This window comes from Pezoporus flaviventris, unplaced genomic scaffold (genome assembly GCF_033815535.1).
Source record: "Pezoporus flaviventris isolate CSIRO_AGI_PZ_B2104156 unplaced genomic scaffold, CSIRO_AGI_Pfla_v1 ptg000043l, whole genome shotgun sequence".
In the NCBI taxonomy this organism is placed as follows: Eukaryota; Metazoa; Chordata; class Aves; order Psittaciformes; family Psittacidae; genus Pezoporus; species Pezoporus flaviventris.
Window position 1 is genome coordinate 464,313 of NW_026892591.1, and position 15,122 is coordinate 479,434.

The following is a 15,122-nucleotide window of genomic DNA, read 5'->3' on the forward strand; positions in this document are numbered from 1 at the left end:
GGCACCGCGCTCGCTGTGGGAACCAAACCCTGCAGGAATCGACCCGCACAAAATCCCTCTCCCGGCTTCCTCCGGCCGTGGCGGGGGCTCGGGGGCCTCATCCAGCCCTGGGTCCTGTACCTGGACATGCCAGCCTGCGGGAAGCACGGGCTCAAGCACTCCCCTTTCCAGCTCCCCATGGCAGGGAGGCTCAAAGGAAGGGGCTCCGTGCTCAGGGCAGCTCACTGCCCAGCCCAGCAGCTGTTTCACACGAGCTCACCCCAAAGGGCCAGGCACAGCCTCTGCCCTCGCCACCTGGCAGCACCTCCACATCCCCAGCACAAAGGCTGGGGGAGACTGGATCGAGAGCAGCCCTGAGGAGAAGGGGCTGAGGGTGAGGAGAACCCCCCCGCCGTGTGCTGGGCTGCATCCCCAGAGCGTGAGCAGCAGCTCAGGGAGGGGATCCTGCCCCTTTGCTGCAGCCTGGGGAGACCTGAGAGCAGCTCCAGTGCCTGAAGGGGCTGCAGGAAACCTGGAGAGGGGCTTTGGACAAGGGATGTAGGGACAGGCCAAGGGGAATGGCTTGAACCTGCCAGAGGGGAGACTGAGATGAGCTCTTAGGCAGAAGCTCTTCCCTGGGAGGGTGCTGAGGCGCTGGCACAGGGTGCCCAGAGAAGCTGTGGCTGCCCCATCCCTGGCAGTGTTCAAGGGCAGGTTGGACACAGGGGCTTGGAGCAAGCTGCTCCAGTGGAAGGTGTCCCTGCCTGTGGCAGGGGTTGGAGCTGGATGAGCTTTAAGGTCCCTTCAACCCAAACCAGGCTGGGGTTTTATCATCCCTCTTTACCCATCTCACACCATTAGTGCCTCTTGGTGACTCTGGCACAGTCACTCCCCTTTCAGCCACCCTCAACTACTGCAGCCACTGACCTCGGTGAGTTTTTCCAAGCAGCCAGGGAATTACACATTAAAGCACTTTATTTTAATAAGTTGCTGATTAACCTATTTATTTTGCATGGGGTCCAGTGATAACACGGGGCAGGCTCCTACGCAGGCAAGTGGGACAAGAAAGAGCCTTTGATCTGCTGCCTTTGAGGCCAGCAGCTCAGATCCACACTTCCCTAGCTGCATCCGTGAGGGTTTCTCTGCCCAGGTGTGGAAGTTCAAGCACAAACCAAGAAGCAAACAGAGGGCAGAGGGAAGAAGCAGCCCTGTGGTCAAGGGGCGGCTGAGGTGACAGCCTCCTGTGCTTCCTGAGCTGGAAAAGCCAGTGTGGAAGTGGTGGCTCTGACACGGAACGGGCTGAGTTTTGGCAGAGTGGTTCTTGCTGTTAGAACTGGGGCCCTTGAGGGCACAGGCAGGACAAGGGGCAGCACTCCCCGTGGCCTTTGAAACCTGAGGCCAAACAAGGGCCATTTGTTGGGAGGGATGTTTTCCCCACATGTCAACTGGGGTTTAAAAGCTCCGCATTTCACAGTGAAACTCGACACAGGGATGATAGGGATTCTGCTTCAAGCAGGTTTCCCCTCTTCAAACACACACTCTTGAAGCAACTCAGCACTGCTGACTGGAGCTGGCTTCTGCATGATGTGGGTCTGTGTGAAGCCATCACCACCCTCCAGTCTGCAAGCCCAATCTGGCACGTCCTCGGTCCCCTCCTCTCCCTCCATCCTCCCAACATCAGCATCTCAGGGTCACACAGGATCATTGAATGGTTTGGGTTGAAGGGACCTTAAAGCTCATCCAGCTCCAACCCTGCCACGGGCAGGGACCCCTTCCACTGGAGCAGCTTGCTCCAAGCCCCTGTGTCCAACCTGCCCTTGAACACTGCCAGGGATGGGGCAGCCACAGCTTCTCTGGGCACCCTGTGCCAGCACCTCAGCACCCTCCCAGGGAAGAGCTTCTGCCTAAGAGCTCATCTCAGTCTCCCCTCGGGCAGGTTCAAGCCATTCCCCTTGGCCTGTCCCTACAGGCCCTTGCCCAAAGCCCCTCTCCAGGTTTCCTGGAGCTCCTTTAGGCCCTGGAGCTGCTCTCAGGTCTCCTCTTCAGGAGCCTTCTCTTCTCCAGGCTGCCCCAGCCCAGCTCTCCCAGCCTGGCTCCACTGTTTGCCTCCTGCGTCCATCTCTTAAGGCAGAGCCTGTTGTAGAGGTTGCAGACCAGGCTTTGCGCTACCAGCAAGTGAACCCCTCAGCACGAGGCTTCCCCCACGCTGGATGGACACCCACGGGTGCTCCCTGGGGAACGGGCACATCCGATCAGCATGGGCAGCGGGTGGTGTGGCACACTTGGGAGAGGGCAGATCTCCAGCACAGCCCCAGCCTGGGCTCCACTCGCCTGCGGGCAGAGCCTGCCCGTCCCCCTGCAAGCACGCAAACGCTCCGGTGAGGAATGCAGCCAGACGCAGGCCTGCAGGAACCCTCCAGCCCGCTCCAATTAGCTTTCCTGGAGATCCCATTACTTCTGGCCACAAAGACATTGTTCAGTTTATTCCCCTGTAACAGCCGCAGGAGCATGGCTAACATATTCCTACAGCCTGCTCGGCTTGCCTATAAAACAGCCCAGGCAGCGCACACACCTGGAGCAGCCCCAGCTCCCTGCCCGCCTTCCGACTGCTTTGGTTTCCCTTCTGGAGTGAAATCTGAGCACAGCAAGGATTACATTTTACTCCACGACCTAACGTCAAAAAGACGAGAGCCAGCAAAGGGCAGGAGGTGCTTTGGGGAGTCTGGGCTCCAGATGGGGAGATGCCACCAGTGGCTGCTCCACACGGGAAGCATTGAAGCTCCTTCACTCCTATTAACGTGCTGGTATCGCAGCCCCACAGCGCTTCCCCCTTTCTCCATCACAGGAAGCTGGGAAAACCCTGCCCCATCGTACTAAAATCCAAGCCCTTGATGTTGGGGGTGGCTGGACCTGCAGCTCTCATGGCAGAGAGCAGGGACACCCAGGGGATGGAGGAACAGGGAAAATGCTCCTGCCACTTACCGAGGAGGGGAGTCCAGGAGGCACCTTCCGGACCTTTTTGGGCTGGCCATCTGGTGTAGAGAAAAGAAGAGAGGATCTCATTTCTGCAGGGGGTTAGTGGGAGGGAAAATAACAAGCTACAGCTAAAAGTATGCAAGGATGGAAGGTGCAACTACGGGCAGAGCTCCAGTCCCAAATGCCCCAACAGCCAAGGAAGCATCACCAGTGAAAACGTCTGAGGATGAACCTCTCCTCCTCAACTGTGCACCCTTTGAAGGTGGGTTTCACCCCCACAACATGTGCTCAGGGCAGCCCCTCCCAAAAGAGGTGCTCACTGCGGGTTTGTTAGCTTATAACTCAGGAAAGCCTCAGCTGAGGAGGTGTAGGGTACCACCAAGCCAAGCCAGGCACTCGACCGGGTCGTAGCTCAGGAGGAGAAGCTCATCACACAGAATGACCCAATGCAAAAGAACAAGTTTCCAAGCTGACACCATAAACCAGCAGCGTTTTGAAGTGGCGATATCAAAGTGGTTGCCTTTTTCTGAACAGCACTGGAAAAAAAACAGATGTAACACCAGTTGCTTCTGGTTTCGTTTGGTGGGGAAAGCCCAAAATAGCAGCAAGAAAGTGACTCTGGAGGGGGAACTGTGACAAGAAATACAAGTTCTGGAGAACGGGAGCTTGTCTTCACTTGAAAGCTGAACTCAACACCTGACCTTAGCCTGTGTTCAAAGCAAAGAGGCTTATGGGCAAACAGAGGCTTGTGGGCAACTCCTGATTTATAACAGGGAAGCAGGCAGGTAGGCAGGGAGAGGTCCTGGAGCAGACGCTGCCCATGTCCCTGGGCGCAGTGCCTGGACCTCCCATCTCTCCTTAATGGCTTTTTCCTGGCAGTCTGGGTCCTTGCAGCAGGACAGGGCTCCAAGGAGGGCCATTGGCCATGAAACCAACCTTGAAGGAGGCCCAAGGTTTTCCGTGAACAACTGCTCACGTGCAGTGTGGCTCAGGGGCAGCTTTAAAAGGACCTCCAGCCATTCGCTGCTTTCACCTCCTCTGACGTTCTCCAGAAAAGAGGAAATTGTACACGATGCTGAGCCCAAACCCCCTTTAAAAGCACAGCACTCATATTCACATTCATGTATGAATTCATCAGGCCACACTGTGGCAGGAACCACAGCCGAGGGCAACGCGAAGCGACTTACCTATGCTGCTGTCAGCACCTCTCCTGCGAGGGTTGTTGGGGTAAGAAAAATACTGAGAGCCCCCTTTCACCCCGGTGGGGGAGAGCGTGCTGGGACTGGCGATTCCCATCTCGCTGGGCAGGAAACTGGTCTGCAAACGGGAGACAGAAAAAGCCCTGCCATGTAATCAGGCTGGAAAAGCACAGCGCTCACTGGGGGAGACCAGAGCGCCCTTGAGCCACCTTCCAACAGTGCAGGGGGGAAAAACCAGGCGAGCCAAGGGGCCAGATGAAAAGGCAGATACATGAATATGGGGGTGGCAGGGTTTTCAGGCTGTGTTTTCTCACTGGACCCCAGGAAGGAACCTCTCCAAGACCCAAGGATGCAAGCCAACAGGCGCCGTAGTGTGGAGCAGATGGGTCCCATGCTCACCTTGCTGCCCAAGAGGGCAGGACAAGGCTCTGCCTTTGACTGATGGCCCCAGCCTGCTAAAGGCACAGAGCAGGTGACCATCAGGTAGGGGGGGCTCGTTACAGTGCTCCCTGGCTGCCCCATGGCCTCACTCAGGACAAAACTCTGCCAAGGTTTTACAGCAAAAGATTACACTGAGCTGCATCTCCAGAGTGTGGGGCAGGGGAGTTGGAACTGGATGAGCTTTAAGGTCCCTTCCAACCCAAACCATTCTGTGATTCTGTAATTACAGGTTTTGGTGCGCTTTGGCCCCTGTGGGGACACACCTGATGGTCACAGCATGTCCATCCATCCTCAAAAGATACGACTGATCAAGCAGCCCCGTGCTGTCTGTCACCCCCCCAACTCATCAGAGACCTGGCCTGGGCTGAGGACCGATGCAGGGCTCACCCACCAGCAAACTCTAAGCCAGTCGCAAGAGACAGGCACAGTTACATGGCAGCACCCATGGACTCAGCCTGTCCTGGTCCCCCCTGGCCATAAATCCCAGCCCAGGGTGCTGGCACTGATGCTTTCTCCCCCATCCGCAGCATCTCACAGCCAGATCCATCGTGAATGATGCAAAGGAGCTGCAATGCCTCTGCTGCAGGTGGTTTTCTCTTGCCTTCTATCAGGGAAAAGTCAAACCCCTCTTTCTGAAAAGAGGAAACTCCTCCCTCGTGTGTATCCCAGCTGACCTTGAGCTCCCAGTGTGGAGCCAGAGCCCAGGGCGATGGCTGGCTCCTGAGGCAGAGCAAGTATGGCTTTCTTATGGGAGCAGCCCAACGGCATTGCCCCTTTCACCTTGGGAGAAAGTAACATGTATTTACATGGAATCAGAGAGCTGGCAAAGGGCCTTTCAGCATCAAAAGCTCAGCTCTGACCCATCTTCCGAGGGCAACCCGCTGAAATAAAGGAGGATTTCAGGCTTTGGGGAAACTGGAAAGAAAACCCCACTGCTTTCAACTCCCCCGTCTCCTCCAGCAAGGGGTTGGGAAGGGAAAGAGGAGCTCGTGTGTTCACAGCTGGTGAAATTCCTACAATCTGTTCCACCGGTCATATTACCTTTGCACTGAAACGGCTCCGCGCAAACGGAGCAGCCCAGCCAAGAAAAGCAAGAGACCCAGCACCCTGGAGGAGATCCCAGAGGAATGCCGGCTCCTGCAGCAGGTATCACCAGAGAGGCATGGAGATAGGAAGGCAATCTCCTGGAGAAAGGGGTTTTCTTCCCATTGCCTCTCTCCGGGCAGAGGTTATGGGTTATGGGTTAAACAAGGGGGGAGCGGCAGCTCTGCCCTGGAGGAGGGAGTTTTGGGGAGCACCAGGGCCAATTTTCCAGCTCTTTTCAGACAGAAAAAAGGAACAGGTCAAACCCCCCCCCCCATCCCCAAACTGGAGACAGAAGCAACAACTGTTCTGGGGGCCCAAGCAAGCGCGCAGACGGCCCCGCTCGCCTCCCAGCACCCCACACAAGAGGGGTTTTGTCTCCCCTCCGCATCAAACAGGCTCCATCTCCCCCCTGCCACCCGATCCAGACCCATGTGCCCACTCGAGGGCCTCTCCCAGGCCGCAGCACCATTTGCCCACCCCATTTCTGTTACCTTCCATCTTCCCCTCCTCCCCAAAGCCCAGCAAAACCATAACATTCAAAAGGAAGGCTTGGCATCCGTCCCATTCCTGCTTTAGCAGCTTCAGTGGTAAATGAAAGCCACTCTGGCTCAGCCAGCCAGCACAGCTGCTCCAGAGCAAAGGAAACATCCTCAGTTCAGAGAAGAGGAAATCATGACGAATTTGTGTGAAATTAAAACATGTAATATGTGCGTGTGTGTGTGTGTGTGTACATGTATCAAGTAAAAAGCTGTCCAGCCAAGAGCTGCTCCCCTGAATAAAATGGTGGGACTGTTGCCCTGGGGCAGCTGCAGCAGCACATCAAAGCAGAGGTGCTCGCTCCTTCCCAAAGAAACTATTTCTGGATGCTGGAAGCAACAAACTGGATTATCTCAGGGCCGGACAACTGCTTTCCCTGGCTCTGATTTATGCCTGGAGTATTCCTGATAGGAAGCAAGTTTTGACCCACAGCACAGCCTTGGTTATCCTGTTGGGGTTCGCACGGGGTGACCCAACAGGGCAAGGTTGTTGCTGCTAAAGGCTGTGTCCCTCCCTGTTGTTGAGATGAGCATCTGCTGCAAGCCCTGCGCTGATAGAATGATCATAAAACTGAAAGACTGCCTGTAATCCATCCCTTTATCCATCCATTATGCTCCGTTCCTGGCAGTGCCCAAGGCCAGGTTGGATGGGGCTTGGAGCAAGCTGCTCTAGTGGAAGGGGTCCCTGCCCGTGGCAGGGGGTTGGAACTGGAAGAGCTTTGAGGTCACCTGCAACCCAAACCAGGCTGGGATCCTATGATTCTATCCACACCAAGATGATGTTCCAACAGCACGGAAACCATGTCACAGACTCTCCCTCCCTGTAACTGGTGAATGTGGGGACATGGAGATGCTGGCTGCGGAGGAAGAGATGCACACCAAGTGTGATACTTGGAGGCAATGTGAGAGCCTCAAGGCAGGCAGCTGGAAGGAGAAGGTGCCTCCTGGAGTGCTCCTCTGCCCACAGCCACCCTGGCACAAGGAGAAGTGCTGTTTGGATCTGACTCGCTGACAGTCCTCCAAGGGCAGTGTGGCTGGGTCCTATCTGATGAAATACTCATCAGCTAGAAACAGGAATAACAGTAACGAAAGAAGTGAGCTTGAAGAGGTTCTGAAAAGAACTGAGAAGCTGCTGCAACTCCATTTCTAACCTCTGACAACTCCCCTGAGCCAGCAATGCAAGCCTGAATAAACTGCTGACACCCAACAGACCTCTCTGAGCACAGGACCTTGGGCAGAGAGGCGAGATGCAAACCCTCAGGTTGCTTTTTATCCCCAGCTTGGCTGGCTGAGGTAGCAGGAAGCTCTTCCCTGGGAGGGTGCTGAGGCGCTGGCACAGGGTGCCCAGAGAAGCTGTGGCTGCCCCGTCCCTGGCAGTGTTCAAGGCCAGGTTGGACACAGGGGCTTGGAGCAAGCTGCTCCAGTGGAAGGGGTCCCTGCCCGTGGCAGGGGTTGGAGCTGGAGGAGCTTTAAGGTCCCTTCCAACCCAAACCATTCCATGATTCTGTGATAAATGAAGCAAAAAATACATCTTATCCTTACCTGGTTTAGTCCTGGCATCCCTGTGTCTCTTCCAAACGTGGAGTACGAGGTTCTTTCACTGCTCTTCCCTACAGTGGAGAAAAGACAAGGTTTTGTGTAAGAGGGAAGGGGAGATTTTGCAGGCACCCCCATTCAGGGTATGAATCCTGCCCTTGAAATCCTTCCTCTGCCCGTCTGCAGAGGTTCCTGCCTCCAGGAATAGCTTGCTGCTAAACCAGGAGCACCCTTCCAGTTCACGGGCAGCAGAGCCCGGCTGCTCCAGAAACAGCAAAACCCCCAACTGCAGCGCTGCAGGGAAGTGCTCGTGGCCATGGAAACTGGCAGTGTCTGACCAGAGCCACCAAATCCCTCCAGACACGCTCCAAAAAGCCAGCCAAATTTGGCAGAGACAGTGACAGAGCAAACCAGAAGCCAGGTGGGAGAGACCAGGCTTCACGGGTGCATTCCATGCAATAGGAAATCTAATTCCAGCAGTGTGTGATGCCGAGCTCCTGCTCCGTACAGCACAGGGATCACCTTCTTCCCCTTCCAACTTTCCAAACCCCATCCAGATCTAAAGAGCAGGTACTCAATAGAAAAGCATTTCCTTCCTTTCCAAGCCCCCTCCATCAGGTCCCACTGGGCAGGCTCCTCCTGGAGCACAGGGCTGCACAGGCAGAGCATCCCAGGGTGCTGCGCAGGAGCAGACCCACGTGCCACAGTGCTCACACGTGAACTTCTGCACCCATCAAACGTGCCCACCAGCACCCTGCCCACACACTGCTAAACCAGTGTCTTCAAGGGGGGAAAAAATACAGCCAGAAACCCAATGCACATGGTGAAGTGTTTCCAGTCTGAAACGGCCCTGCACTCACTGCCCCAGAGCGTGCTGGGGCCCCTGGCAAGCAGCACCCATGGATACCAGGGTGGCTCGGCACCCCAGGGAAGGACCCCAGCACAGGGATAAAGGGACTGGAATAGTTCTATGCTTTGCCTGGGAAGCACAACAGTGTGCTTTGGGGTTCCTCCCACCCCCCCAAGCAAAACCAGACACTTCTCCAGAGGGGAACCAGCACTTTTATATTTAAAATCAATAAATAAATTAAACCCAGGCTGAAAATCTATGAGGATTTTTTTATCCCCCTGTTAATTACAGTCTATTAATGGTGCCACCTTGTAAAGGAGGGAAGAGAGAGATGGGAGATGATGACTGAGAAGGATTTGCACCCAGGGCAGGATGGTCCCACTCCACCAGCAGCCCAGGGACAGTGTGGGGGCTGCTGCCTGTGATGTGGCTGGGAGAAGCTGGGCTCTGCCACCCCCTCCCTGGAAAGAGGCGGTCGCATCCTGCCTCTGGTCTGGCTCAGTAAGCAAAATAGGGAGCGGGGAGGATTCTACCAGTCTGCTTAAGCTAAAGCCATCACTGAAGGCAGCCAAGATGCAGGTTAATGCACTGGGGTGACATCTGGGCTGGCAGGCAGCTCCACGCACCATTGAAGGGTTTTGGGGAGCAGATGAAGAGGGGAGGAGGAGCAAATTTCCCCAGAGCAGTCCCTGCTGAAGCACAGGGCAGAGGGATGGGAAAGGAGAGGGGGCTGCTTGGTTTTCCAGCCTTAGGACGGGGGCTTTAAACTCAACCCTAAATTTCAGTGGGTTCCCCCACTATAACCCCAAACCTGAGACACCCCCCCCTTCCCAATGGTGCTGTTTCATTTTGGAGGCTTAAACGTTAAGTAAAGGTCAAAATGCCAGAGGCTGCATCTCTCAGATGACCTCGTTTCTAAAAGAGCTTAGCAGCAGCTCTGCCTGCAGCCGGCAGCGGGACACCAACCCCACAGCAGGTTGGGGATGGTGATTACTCCTCAAGCAGGGCAATGCCATGCTGGTTTAGCCGGTCAGCAACAGCCAGGCCTCCTGTCTGAGAACACACTGACCCTTCAATGTGTGGTTTGAGCAGAGAAGCGCTGAGGCAAACACCTCTGCTGGCACCAGTTATCCCAGTGACCACAGGAAGATGAAGAGCTACAACCCAGTGCCAACACCATATTGCTCCAAAGCCCACTACCTTCATGGATCGTGGAAGGCATCATGGAATGGGTTGGGCTGGAAGAGACCTTAAAGCTCATCCAGTTTCAACCCCCTGCCAGCTCCTTCTCCTGCTCTGCTGCTTTCAAACCCTGCTCCATGAGCACTTTTCCAGCCTCTCTCCTCTTCCGGCAGGATCTGGAGGAGATCTCAGATGAAGCCTCCCACAGGCCCACCTTCATCCAGGACTCTGGGAAAGAACCCACCCCCCCCATTTGTGCTCTCTCCTCCCAAAGGCAGATTTGCTTCCAGGCTCGCAGACAAGATGATGGAATCAAACCTCCTCTTTCCTGAGCTCGCTGCCAGCTCCGGCAGTGATGGGGCTTGGCCTTGGTGCCCAGGACCATGGCAGCATTTCACCAGGACACTTGGGGTTTTGCCTTTTTGCTCCCCAAGACGCGTACAAAGAGCCAAGAAAAGATGATTCATCACTTCCTATGGAATTTGCCAGCTCCTGCTGGGAGGATGCAAGTGCTTGGCCATGGCACAGTGCCCTGTGCTCCCCCAGGGAGGTCACACCATTGCCCCCCATTGCCCTGTCCCCAAACAGAGCCCTGGTGCAGCCCCAGCACACACCACCCACCCCAGCCATGGCAGAGCCACCCACCATGCCCCGGGAATTCCATGAGAGGGAAAAAGAGGAGGAAAAGCACATCTCCAGATTGAAAACCCAGGAGCAGCGACAAACCCCAGTCCGTGGGCAGATTAAAACCATTGTCCAGGCAGCACCCCATCCCCAACGTCTCACAATACACACAAGATTAGAAACACTCCTCTGAAAAGAAGCTAATTACTAGAAATAATTACTAGAAAGAAATCTCTTCTGGCTTATCAGTTCCCTGGTGTTCAAGCAATTCCTCCCCCCCCCTCCCTCGCCCCTTGCTGAAGATGAATGGTAAAAGAGTGGCAGATTTTGAAGAGTGGTGATTGAAAGCAAACACAACATCAGAGAATCTCCCCTCTGGCAGGTTAAAGCCATTCCCCTTGGCCTGTCCCTACAGATCCTTGTCAGAGAATCCCTCCTCGCCCTCTGGGATGAGCTGGCTCGTCACAGCACTGGGCAGCCAAGGATGCTCAGACCTCACCAGGAGGAACAGGAACGGGCTTCAAGGTCCCTTTCAACCCACATCATTCCATGGTTCTGATACAATTCAATCACAGCCTCACACACCTTCTGTTCACCGAGTACCACTGGACACGTCCATTCTGATCTGCTCCTTCCATGTCCTCACATTCCAAAATTCACTGCTTCTGCTTGAATTCACCCCATTTGAGTTTATGAACAAAAGCAGCTTTGAAACGGGAGGAGGCCTGAGCCCCTCCTGGCTGCTCCCTCCCTCCTCCCCACCTCCTGTTTGGGCACTGGAGCTCCCAGTGCTGCACCCAACCGATGTGCACGGGCATGGGAAGATGGGAGTCCCAGCGGGCACTGGAGCCAGTGGGGAATCACCCACTGGAGCAGCCGAGGGCTGGCTCCATGTGCTGGGGACTGCCTGGGCTCACAGCCTCGCTGGGGAGTGCCGCAGCACTTGCCAAAGACCGGGAGCCCTGTCTTTGAGAGGAAGCCAAACACATCTTCCCTGCACACATCAAAGGGGAAACCTCTGTGCTCCTCCCCAGGCAGCTCCTTCTCGGCTGGAAACTCCTCAGGCTGCCTTGGCCTCAGGTGTGGGACAGGTTGGGATGGGTCCCCCCCACGCACACCCCCAAGAAACCACGCAGAAGTGCATCAAGGCTCCCCTGTCTTGTTAAGAAACATCTCTTCTGCTTTGCTCACATCTTCCTGGGGCAGAAAATGAGAAGGAATAACCACCCTTGCAGAGGGACAACGGGGAAACTGCTGGGAAATGCTCTTCTACACTGGAGCAGGATCCCCAAGGGGCAATTAAACATCATCCTCCCCAACAGCAAGAGGGGAGCAGAGCTGCGAGTAAGCTCCAAGGGCACACACACAGGGCTACCCACTCCCCAGCACAACCCCACTCCTCTCTTCTCCCTTCTGACCAGCTCCACGGGAGGAACCACCGGTTGTGGTGGGGACTTTGTGTGTCAAACACAAGTCCCCCTTTGAACCCCAACCTTCAAACCACCAGCAAACAGTGGGAGCTGCAGGGCCCTGCCCCAGCACCACTCCTTCTACACTCACCAGAGGGTTTCAACCACCACGGTGTGGGCAAAGGTGGGGAGGACTAACCCCAATTCCTGCCCTAATGTCATTAGAACTCTCTAAGCCCTTCAGGATGGGTATTTTCTGCTCTCAATCTCCCCTCCCACACCCGAGCTGCAAGGGGTAACTGGGTAAACTGTCACATGCATCCAGTCACACACAATCACCATCACTTACTGGTCCCTGCAAGCTCCCCACGCTGCCCAGTTGCAGCAGGGGATGGTGGAGCCAGATGGGGCTGCCAGAACCTTGCAGGACACAAGGAGAGACCCTACAGAACCCACTCCAGCTCTCTGTGTTCCCTGCACTGCCGTGGGGCTGCAAGGCTGGAAAGCAAAGCAACCACGAGCCTCTTGCAATATCTAATCGATGAGCACATCTTTTCTCCCTCTCTCTCCCAGTGCTGCTTCACCAGCTCCCAAGAGCAAACTCAGCCCATCCCATGCCAGCACAGCAGGCATCAATCTCCACTATTGCCCCTGGGTGCTGCTGTAAAGCAGGGAAAAATAATCACATGCATAAAATATGGTGGCTGTGATGCACATCAGGCACGGATGAGACCTCTGCACAGCAGCTCCGTTAACCACAGCTTTGAGAACATCTTCTGGAGCAGGTCCAACACAGGGGAAGAGCAATCCTGGCCAGTGCAAACACTCCCACTGCCCCATGCCATTCCGTGTTGGATTTCCCCTGCTTTGACCACGCTGAGCAGCTGAGAGTCACTTACCCACGAGTCCAGCTCCCAGGAATGGTGATGAAGATATGCTGTTGTGAGGAGGCAGGTCCCTGTGCTCGCCGTAGTGGGGGCCTTCACCATAGCTCTGCTGAAGCAACACAGGAGACTTACTGCCAGGCACGAGGGGATGCAGAGGCGAATGCCAAACCCCAAAGCTGTCACAGCTCAGTCTTTCCCTTAGCAGGAAGGGTCAAAGTCAAAGGCAGAGAAACGGTCTTATCCTCATGGCAAGGCAGAGCAGGGTACTGCAGCCACATAGTCATGGCACTGGGAGAGGATACAGCACCAGAGCCATACAGGGGGATTGCCCCACGCTGACAGCTCTCAGGCAGTTTCTGCCTTGGCCAAGCTCAGCACCCCCCAGGTAAGAGCCAGGCAGCTCCTGCCCGAGCCAGGGGGGGCAAAGTGGCAAAGAGAAGGCCTATAAAAATGAGAAATGACACCAGAGCCCCTGCTCCAGCACTGACCTAAGGGAAGGGAAACGTGCCATTGCAAAAACGAATCACACAAACCCATTCAAACATGAGCATCTGTCAAAATACCACCATTTCAATTCAGTGGATGGTTTTCCTCTCTTCCCCTCCTCAGTTACATGCTGTTGCAGCCTCCCCTGTGGAACCCTTCTTGCGCTCTCCATCCCCACTGGGGGCACCAATTGGTTCCCTGGGCTCCCAAAGCTGTGCATGGTGGACAAGCTTTGCCCATGGTGAGATCCAAAGGTCCAAAATGGGGCAGGAAAAGCTGTCCCAGGGTTAGACCCAACCTAAATGTGCACTGAGAAGCCCTGGTAAAGCCCCTGTTTATTTTGGTTGGAGCTCTGTGTTTGTACTTCATCCTTACCCTTCCTTGGTCAAATGTGGAGCTGTTTTGATCTCCCGTTCCCCAGGAACCTGATCCTGGTCTTTCATCCAAACCTACCGAAAAACAGGAAGCACAAAGGTTACTCTTGCTTTATCAGCAAAGCCTCAAAGGTGTTCTCACAAAATTAACTCTTCCTTCTACAAACAAACCAGTATTTTCATGCATAAACCACTTCCACTTGGTGTGACCGAGCCTTCCCTCTCCCTCCTCACCTTCCCACTCTGGCTGGCAGTTTATTCCACAAACTTCAAAGCAAATCCCACCACAAAGCAAAGCCCAGCCCAGCCTGGAAATGCTTCAAAACGCAGGACAGTGGGAAGAGGAGAACCAAGTATTTTAACTCACTTTATTGCAGAGACCAACGGTGAAGAGGACCGTGAGTTCCAAACTCACTGCACCCATCCCAGTGCTCCAGTGGGACCTGATTTTTGCCCTGGGTGCTGCCAGGTCATGGACCAGCCTCTGCTCTTCATTGCACCCAAGCAGATTAAAGAGCACCCAGAGCTGAAAGCCTCGAATGGGAACTGCTGGAGGTACAACGTTGCCTGTGGCTCGGCCACACTCCTTCAAGGGCATTTGTTATTTAAGCCCCCGTGGTCCCCCAGAGGAAGGTGCATTGTCAGCATGGGCCGCATCAGAGCATGGCTGCTGCCCATCTCAGTTTTAGCCCTCCCAAGCACACCCTGGGCAAAGGGGACCCAACCCAGAATGGCGAGAGACCAAAGAGGAGGGTTTTGCAATGCGCTTGCACGCAGGCTGTGTAGGAAATAACCTCCTTTCATCGTCTGCCAGGTCCACCCAGGCTGCGCCTCTGGGGCTGCGAGCGCACGAGGCACCCAGGGGACAGGGGGAACACCCACCAGGACGAGGAAGAAGCCAGTGAGTGGCAGCAGCAGAGCTCTGGCAGCTCAAGCTGGGACCGCAACTGCACGGAAGGCACCTTGCCTGCAGACAAGCCCTGACAACTCGGCAGCAGGATTTCAGACCGTGCTGGTCTGCCCCTGCTGCCCTGGCTGGGTGACCAGGGGTCAGTGAGTGGCAGCTGGCATCTCCCTGTTCACATAAATAGGGGTAAAGCCGGGGATTTAAGAGGGAGCCGGGCAGGGCACAGACATCACTGCACCCTGCGGCTGGGCTCTGCAGATGCTACGCAGATACTGAGAGCTCAGCCAAGGACAAATCCCACATCTGCAGGAGGCTGAGCAGCGTGGATGGCATCAGCCAGAGCCACGTCCCTGCCTCAGCCCACCGAACCCCAACCCTGCTGGAGGGGGATGCAGCCACATCTGCCGTAGGGTGGCACAAGAAACCTTTTGCAGAGGCTCCAGGCAGCATCCAGCATCCCCCCAGTACTCCCCGGGGACCCCTTGGCACCGGCTCTTCCAACACAGCAAAGCACCAATAGCTGAGATGCCCCCAGGGCATAGAGGAGATTCTCCTTTAGGAGCAGAGCCCTGCGGGCAGCAGTGGTGACAGCGGAGGGATGGGAGGGTGGCAGGACAGGAGCAAGGACATGGAGGCGGCAGGGTTGTGGG

At 55.5% G+C, this 15,122-nt stretch overlaps 1 protein-coding gene across 19 annotated transcripts in view; it reads right to left on the reverse strand.

Annotated features, from left to right (window-relative positions):
• TCF3 (transcription factor 3) overlaps positions 1–15,122 on the reverse strand; it is a 69,412-nt gene that overhangs the window by 15,798 nt on the left and 38,492 nt on the right. For 15 of the 19 annotated variants that reach the window (XM_061466707.1, XM_061466714.1, XM_061466708.1 and 12 more), the window contains exons 4-8: positions 13,567–13,640; positions 12,718–12,814; positions 7,760–7,827; positions 4,143–4,272; positions 2,962–3,011 (exon numbers count right to left, since the gene is read on the reverse strand). In XM_061466707.1, coding sequence (XP_061322691.1) covers positions 2,962–3,011; positions 4,143–4,272; positions 7,760–7,827; positions 12,718–12,814; positions 13,567–13,640 — 419 coding nt within the window. The remainder of the gene's footprint in view (positions 1–2,961; positions 3,012–4,142; positions 4,273–7,759; positions 7,828–12,717; positions 12,815–13,566; positions 13,641–15,122) is intronic. The other 4 variants (XM_061466725.1, XM_061466709.1, XM_061466726.1 and 1 more) reach the window with 2 other exon arrangements.